Source organism: Pundamilia nyererei, unplaced genomic scaffold (assembly GCF_000239375.1).
Source record: "Pundamilia nyererei isolate P.nyererei 1_Seehausen unplaced genomic scaffold, PunNye1.0 scaffold00017, whole genome shotgun sequence".
Lineage (NCBI taxonomy): Eukaryota > Metazoa > Chordata > Actinopteri > Cichliformes > Cichlidae > Pundamilia > Pundamilia nyererei.
In genome coordinates, this window is record NW_005187418.1 from 5,143,219 (window position 1) to 5,152,397 (window position 9,179).

General features: G+C 39.6%; 1 protein-coding gene across 2 annotated transcripts in view; it reads left to right on the forward strand.

Annotated features, from left to right (window-relative positions):
* The window catches only part of ttyh2 (tweety family member 2), a 70,255-nt gene that overhangs the window by 42,628 nt on the left and 18,448 nt on the right, over window positions 1-9,179 (forward strand). For both annotated transcript variants that reach the window (XM_005725910.1, XM_005725911.1), the window contains exons 4-5: window positions 1,169-1,389; window positions 4,378-4,473. In XM_005725910.1, the coding sequence (XP_005725967.1) occupies window positions 1,169-1,389; window positions 4,378-4,473 (317 nt within the window). The remainder of the gene's footprint in view (window positions 1-1,168; window positions 1,390-4,377; window positions 4,474-9,179) is intronic.

Consider the following 9,179-nt stretch of genomic DNA (forward strand, 5'->3'; position numbering starts at 1 on the left):
CACCACACACACACACACACACACACACACACACACACACACACACACACACACACACACACACAGCTGTTTCATATGGACTTTTCTGTTCATTGTTCAGTGAAAAGCTGAATAAGAGCAGCTGTTGACTGACCGGTTGAGTGCCTCACTTTAAGCAACAGAAAATTTCTATATTTAGAATATTATTAGAAGCATATTATACTTAGTATATGTAGTCCATTGCTACAATTCACTGCTGTTAAGTACATTGTTTCAGACAGATAGATAGATAAACTGTTTTTACATCCTTCTGCAATCCAGTCCTTGTACCTGATAAGATAGCTTTAAGGACTTTGTTACTAGCTGCTTTTGCAAAAACACATAATTTGTGAACTTGTCAGGCATGAAATAGTATTTTTGCACCAGCAAGGTGATTCTGATAGAGCTATTGGCATATCTTTGCAATGTGTCCTTAAAAAAAAAAAAAAAAAAATGGACTTTGGCATGTTAAGTGCAAAAGAACTGTCAAGGTTGCAGACGAATACTATCTGAGAGTCAGAAGAGGTCAGAAACAGGTTAAAACTGTCTGTTTTTAGCCCTTTGTAAAACACAGTGGAGGCTCTGTGATTGTTTTAGGTTGTATTTGAGCCATCAGCTTTTGATCAGCCATGCTGTACCGCCTGGAAACTGTCTGATTGCTTCAACAACAACAGTAAAAACATAAATGAATAAAAAAGCAAGCACACATTATTAAAGCGGTTCATCTTGACAGAGAAGGGGATAAAAGACTGCCAAAGGAGCTGTGGAATGTCCTTCAAGAAGTTTAGAAAACTATTCCTGAAGACTACTTACAAAAGTTAGAAGAACACTTGCCTAAGAGAGTTCAGGCTGTGTTGAAGAATAAAGGTGGTCATACCAAATACTGACTTTCAAGCTTTTTGAAAGTGAACAAACTCTCTTTTTTGCCTTACAGGTTGTATTTTTTATTTCTGTGTACATTTGCATGTTTTTCAATAAATCACCACCTAATTTTCCTAAAAAACACAGAAAGAAATTTAGTTTCTCAGGACTTCTATGCAGTACTTTAGATAGATCTATTAATGTATTATAATACCATTGACTCATACCCTCTAACTGTATTTGCTGTGTCAGTTAATCTTACCCCACTCTTTCTTCTTGTGCGCTCCAGGTTTCAGGCACCATGGGCAACATGAGGAGTGGGCTGCACCAGCACCTTGCGAGGCTTGATGAGATCTTTGCAACACGGGGCGACTACGTGCAGACCCTGCAGTTCATGCAGCAGATGGCTGACAATGTGATCAAACAGCTGCTCGGACTGTCTGACTGGGAAAAAGCTAAAGTGGACCTGGCATCCATTGCCGATCAGTCAGCAACCATAGAGTACTACAGGTGGGGAACAGAAGAGTACATGTGTCAAGGTTGTACTGTGTGCGAATCTGTTTACTCGATGCTATAAAAGTGTCTAGTTAAACAGGAGGAGAAAAACACCCAGAGCTCGAGGACAGGATTCAGGAAGGTTATTTCTGTTGGTGCACGTTTCCGTTGCCCTGAACATTTTTAACGGTTTAAAGCTTCCCAGACACGTGGGAGGTGAAATTTTCAAATTTATTTATACAATGAAAATCAGTAGAAAAGTGTTTAAGGAATATAATTATTAATAACTTTGGAACAAGTTTACTTTTCATACATACATGCAGTCTTTAATCAGTTTATATGGCAAAAGTTTATCTAGAAGACATCTAAGCATCGGTGCACCTAAAAAACGAATTCATCAGTGTTATGTTAAAAAAAATAATCCAAATAAAACAAACTTGCATATAGTCATGCACATTCATTTTACAGCTGCAATGAGCAATTTAAACACGGTAGAATAGATTACTTTCTACATGCTATGACCTGAATATATCACATAATATTTATTGGGTGGGTTTAAATAATAATGCAGCTGTGTTTGTGTGTGTACCTACATACTGCATGTGAATTATCTTCCAGACAGTTCTTTAGGATGTTCAAAAAAGCATCCTATTGAATAATTAGCAATCATTGCATAAATGAAAACAGCAGCTATTACTGCAAAAACTACTGCAATGTGTTAGCGGAACTATTTTCCGAGGCTTTGTCTCGCTGTTGTTACTCTCATCGTCTTAGAGGAAAAAAATGGGCTCATGTCCAGTTTTTATTTTTATTCTTGAATAGGCTCAGTGGTGTTTTCTGTGGAGTCTGCAGTAACAGACAGGCTTATGTGTTTGTATTGATCTGTAATGTGACTCCTTTGCTCAGCCAATAAATCAATACCCCGCATAGCTCCATGCTAGAAGTGTAGGCAGACTGCAAGCAGACAGCCAGACATTGTAAGCTGTTAATGGACTCATTATCACTGCTGCACTCCAACAAATAGTTTCTGTGCGGTTGGCTGTGTGTGCTTCCTGTTTTTCTTTTTTCTTCTTTTCTTTTTCATGTTGAACTTATAAAAGCCTGTGTGTTGTTCACTCTTCCAGTGTTGTTTTCTTACTTAGTCACAAAAAGTAGCATTATTACTTCCAGGAATTGCTCAGTATTTCTTTTAACTGTGGCCCAATGCAAAACTACTGTTCCTAACCATTCTTAGTTTACCATGCAGTTTTATTCTCTCTCTATTGATCTGTTTTTACCACATCAGGTTAAGATATTGACAACATCAGTAGCTTTTTTCTTTATCTACATGGTTTCTAAGTGGAAAGAACTGCCCAGCAGAGTTTACCTGTTCTCTCTGTGCTTGTGTGGGTCCTCACCAGGGGCTGCAGCTTCCTCCCACGGTCCACAGACATGCCTCTTAGATTAATTAATGATTAAGTGGTGATTCTAAATTGGCCGTAGGTATTAATCTGAGTGTGAATGACTGTCTGTCTCTGGGTGTTATCCCTGTGATGGACTGGCAACGTGCCCTTCACAAGGATAAGCGATTAAAAATGGAAGAGCGATTTTTCATTGTTATTCCTGTGTTTTGAAGTCAGATACATTGCAGACAGTTAAATATTTGTGTACATAAACACTTTCAAAAGCCAGATTTTTTTCTCATGAAATAACCTGAGGCTTAGATGCAGGATCCAGTCACCTTTGACCTGTCTGTGAGGGTAAACAGGTAGAACTTGAGCAAAACATCAGGAAAGACTGACAAATCTCAGTGTTCTGTATTTTGTTTCTTGAGGAAAAGAGGTCTTGCTTTTTATCATACATACATGCCGCCCGTTCAACCTCCTGCATGTATTCATGCTTTGCTCAGACTCTAATTAGATTAGGATAACATAGACAACAAGGTGGCAGCGTTACTGAAGTACCTCCCATGCTGATGCCCCAGCTTCTTGTACTGTCCCCTGCCGAGGGGGGAAGATAAAACGAGGAAGGAGATGGCGGCGAAGGAGAGAAAAGGGGCTAAAAGGGAAAGAGAGAGAGGGGAGAGAGATTAAAGAGACTGACGAAGAGGGGGAGGAAAAGGAAAAAGATGGAGAAAAGATGTGAGATGGATTCTCTCAGAGGGGTAGAAACTCTGGCTGGTGAGAAGTAGAAAGAAATGATTAAATACACAATAAGAATATACAAAGTGATGTCAGAGTTATGTATGCAGGGTGGAAGATGAACAACGATGGAAATAGACAGGAAATTAAACTGAAACGATTCCCCACAGTTTGTATTTTTCATACCATGAAACATTCAGCCACATGGATTTGAATCCATTCATTATAAGCCATCTGGACAGGTTTACTATGTCCAGCCACAAACTGTTCGAATAACAGATGGTTACAGTGAGGTGGACAACTCTACCACGTTATACCCGCGAGCACGAACACACTTTCACACACACCTCTAATGCACGTATCCGATGATGTGAAATTAGGTGCAATACTTTACCCTTTCTTTCTTTTCCTGCTTGTCTTTACGAGTCATTTTTTATTTCACTAGGTTCCAACATCGATCGAATTTTTCTGTATGTTTTGATTAATTATAATAAGAATGATTCTCTGCAGAATAAATGCTTGTAAACCCTGTTTTTTAACAGTTGCTAAACCACTAGCTAGCACAGAGGAGTGAGGTGCAATTTTAAACAATTATGTGGCAGATTTACCTCTCAGAATTCATATTTCTGTATGCGTAATTTAAAATAAATTGGTAGTGATGCCTGCTGTGAAAGAATGTTGTTGGTTGCTTTCAAGAGAAACCCATCTCCAGCTGTTGACAACAAAGGTATTACTACGGGTAGAAATAAAGGCAAAACTACAAAAATAAAGGCTACATTTCAGAAACTGAATTTCTTTTTAACCTCCCATGTTCCATCACCTCCCATAAATAAAAGGCATTCACCAGCAGCAGTTAAATTTTGTGGTCTGTCTGTGTCTGCAGGTGGCTCACATACCTGCTGCTCCTCATCCTGGACCTGATCATCTGCCTGCTGGCCTGTCTGGGACTGGCCAAGCAGTCCCGCTGGCTGCTCACAACGTGAGTATATACCCTGTAACATTGGGCTATTTTACAGCAACAAGCTATCTTTTTGTTCACATGAAAAGTGGTAATCTGTTCCTTCCCCCCCAATTCTTATATGTGATATTTTTCTTCTCTTTCCTTGCACAGCAGGAGGGAGAGACAGTGGGTGAAAAGAAAAGGCAGGATATATAAAAGAAAAAGTCAGTTGGGAGATTAGTAGGCTAAGCCTTAACTAACTGTGTGCTATTATGGAAATAAAATAATTCACTTTTCTTTTCTGAAAATATTCAATTTTTCTATTTTTTTTTAACAAAAAATAGACATGAGTTGAGCGAATTAGTATGAGTTGGTGTAGATGAAGGAAGCTTGAGGAGTGGTAAATGTCTGTGAACAAAGCAGCAAAGCACTGAATTACATCCTTGCTCAAACACTCCTCTTCTAGCCATTTCCGTATTCCCTTTGCTTTTTAGCATTGCCAGCAGTGGGTTGAACTTGTTCAGCGTTACTGTCTCAGTGGCTCTGCTTTGCAAAGAGGTTTGGAAAGCAGGGGAGAGATGAGATGTTATCAGCAATACAACTTCCTGAAGATTATTTTCCCTCTTTAACACTTGACCTGTTCTAAATAGGCTGGGCATGAATTACATTAAACAACAGTAGGTACAATTTTATTGTATCTCCAGATTATATAGCATGTGATTTATACCTTTTTTGTTGTGGTTTTTAGTTGTATCACACTAATGCTACTCTTTAGGAGTGACAAACATCCAGAATGAAAGATAAATATGTGACAGCACATGCCAGCTATACTAAAACATAAGCAGTAAAAGAAAAAAAACACAGTAATACATTAACAGGTGTTGGTTCGTCTGCCTTTTAACAGGCGGCCAGAATGTGCAGCATGTTGGTGTTAATGAACCTAACAATCACTCTCCCACACACTGTAGTGCATGTTTTGCTGAAACGGAGCTTTCACAGAAAGAACATGAAATCTGTCCTGCCTTCATTCCTTCATGAGGCATCCTGTCTCTTGCAATCAGTCATTTCAGGGTGTGAGCTCTGCTAAACTTGCCCTACTAACCACAAATGCACTCGAAGACTAACCCTATACACACACACACACACACACACACACACACATGCACAAACACACACACACATAAGATGAGTCAGTGTGAAGAGTGTCTGCCTTCCCAAGAGATGCAGTCTTCCACTAGAGTGGAAGTGGTTGGGGGCAAATTACACTCTGGAGGCCTACCAACTCTTTCTGGTACATGCCGTCTGGCTGGGTGTTACTGTGACATACAGTAACAGCTTACACCTACACGTTAGAGATTTATAAAGCTCACTGTCAGAGAGATGTTTATTTGTGGATCTTTTACAACTGCTTGTTTTTGTGAAGAGGCATTTGTTGCGGTCGAGTTTTTCAGCCGTGATTCTTTTTATACGCCTTTAACGTGGCAAGGACATTTTGGTTTGGTGAATAAAAACTGTCATCTCAAACCCGGATACACAGAAACTATTATGCATATTCGGTCTAAAAGTGCTGTAAAGTATAAAAAGCTTCAAGTGCATGTGTATTCCTAAAGTAAAGGACAGAGGAAATTGAATTTCCCTGGATGGCGGAGATCATTAGGACTGTGATGAGCAAGGATTCGCAGCGCAAGTTGCGTTAAAAGTAATAAACGGTTTTTCAGGGGAGGCCTGAATTTCTTAAGTAACCTTGAATATCCAGATTACGAACTCAAGAACACTTAACAAGCCCGAAGCAAATAAAGAGCAGGCTTTAGTTCAGGCAGCCGAGTCTGCTTCAACGCTCACATGACTCACTGTAGAACATTTCCAGCTCACCCTTTTAATCATGGAGCTGTAATTAAGCCTCATTATTGTGCTTGTATACTGCTGATTTGCATTTAGAGAAATGTAAAGCAATCTGAATTGCACTTTCACGGGCACAACAAAGAAGTGCTTTTAATTAACATATCTGACAGATGTTCAATGGCAAGATATTTCATTCATCTTACATAACATGGCATGAGTAATATCTCTTAAAGTCTTGGAAAGACACTAAAAATGACAGAATAATACTATGAGCTGGGAAAAAATACAGCGCTTTTTGCCATATAATGCCTGTTAGTATAATTGAGCGTTCGATTATGTTGTCCTAAAAAACATATCAGTCAACCATCTCTTACTAAATAGTTATATAAATTTAGAATATGTGCAGCATTAATGTTTGGCTTTTATCTTCTTAGCTAATTGCTCATCAAGCATAAAACATCAAGCTCATCTCAGCAGGAAGTGGGAAGTGACAATACTAATTTTCCCCTCAAGGGAAATCTAGATTCAGAGCCCACGGTTAGGTGCTGCGGTGGGCGTGGGGCTTCTGAAATGCTGACAGCAGTAGTCTAAACAAGCGTTGGTATGTCTCTCAGGTTAGTGTGTTTGCACTGCGTTGAATTGATGGTTTAACTACACCTCTGTGATCAAAAGCTTGCATTGTAAGTCTGTCACTGGGGGGGGGGTGCCATGTAAGTGCAGCAGCAAGCTTGAGTTGGGTATCCTGAAGGGTCCCTCACTTCACTTCCTATTTGGAAAAAATAAACAAGGAAGTGAAAAATAAATGAGCCAGGGAGAGATAATGTTCCTGCTGTAGTGGAAAACCTTTAGCATATGTTGGGAGTTTACCCATTAGTGCTGGGGTAAACATTGAAGGAGGTAATTGCACAGATAAACCTGTTCAACTGCTCGTTAATGCAAATATCTAATCAGCTAGTCATATGGCAGCAACTCAGTGCATTTAGGCATATAGATATGGCCAAGACAAACTGCTGATGTTCAAACTGAGCATCAGAATGGGGGGAAAAGGTGACCTAAGCGACTTTGAGGTTGTTGGTGCCAGACTGGCTAGTCTGACAATTCCAGAAACTGCTGATGTACTGGGATTTTCCCAACAAATCCCAGTAGATCATCTCTGAGATTTCCAGAAAGTGGTTTGAAAACAAGTCAATGTCCAGTGAACAGCAAAAATGTCTTGTTGATGACAGAAGTCAGGTTGCCATTTTTGTCAGTTAAGAACAAGAAATTGAAGCTGTAGTTCTCACAGCTCACCAAAATTGGACAATAGAAGACTGGAAAGGTCTGGTCAGGCTCAGGCTGCTGATGGTGGTGTAATCATATGTGGATATTTTCTTGAGATACTTTGGGCCATTTAATACCAGCTGAACACTGCTTAATGTTCAGCTAGTATTAAATGGGCAACAGTGCACTCACTGTTGAACATGACAGTGAGTGCACTATACTCACATGGCCGCCACAGTCACTAGATCTCAGGCCATGTCCACACTAATGTGTTTTCGTTTGAAAACGCATCTTTTTGTCTCCGTTTTGGCCTTCCGTCCACACTGAGACGGTCAAGGAAAACGCTCTCCAAAGCGGATACGCGTGGCAGTGTGTACGGCAAACCCGGAGCCTTTTCGAAAACGATGACACATGCATCATGTGATGCAGTCATGTGACCAATTAAGCTAAGATAGCGGAGGGCATTATACAGCAGTTCTTTTGTTTGCGCTCAATTTTGACAGCCCTATTAGACATTAATATCAGTTTGTACATGACCAGTTAGCTTTTCTTCAAATTCTTTAACTCAATCGCTTTTGCAACTTCGTACTTTTGTGTTACTCGCAGCGACAACTCCACCTCATTGTTAGTCCACTTAAAAAAACTCGGTGCTTTTCCTCGACATTTTGCTGCGACGTTTCAAAGAGCCAGAAAGTAACTAAACGGCAGACAGAATTGACGCAGGTCGAAACGTCTTGCGTTTCACGCATGCGCAATACTGGAACTTTCGTTTTCTAATTTATCCGGGCTAATGTGGACGTAGCCTCAATCAACGCAATGTTTCTGACATGTTGTTGAATCTATGCCAGGAAGAATTAAAGCAGTTCTAAAAGAAAAAGTGGGTCCAACCAAGTACAAGCAAGGTGGACCAAATGAAGTCCTCAAGAAAGACGCATCATTTTCGGTTCAAACTACCCTGTCCAAACTAGCCCCTTGTGTCAAAGGTGTCCCATAAGGAAGTGTGCCGGAGCCTTTGTGTTTTTCCAAAGATAATATAGAGTTTATTAAGATAAATTTCTTAAAAGTTTAAGGCACTGAAGGAAGAAAGACAGGGATACATTTAGTTACTTTTTGTAGAAACAATTTATATTCACATAATAATTATACTATACTAAGTATAATCATCATAATTATACTTTACCTTAATTGTACACACTGACTAAGTAAATCCATATTACCACAACTGTCTTCATAATTAAGACATTTTAGACAATAAGGTCAATCTCCTAAATTTGCTCGGAGGAAATAAACACAATTTAATGAGTTGCAGTCCAAGTTAGTCTGTGATGGTTTCTAAGATGGCAATCACAAGGTGGAAGCCAAAATTAGAAACTGAGAGAAATATGTGATTACTATGTCAAGCTAATTAGCACTGGCAGTGAGGTCTCAGTACCCATGCATATCTGCTCTGAGGTCACATCTCTATCATTTTGCTCAGTTTTAATTAGAACATTTAATGGGGGCTTGTGTAAGGATGACAAAGCTTTCACTTTCTATACATTTCTACAGGGAGTGCAGAATTATTAGGCAAATGAGTATTTTGTCCACATCATCCTCTTCATGCATGTTGTCTTACTCCAAGCTGTATAGGCTCGAAAGCCTAC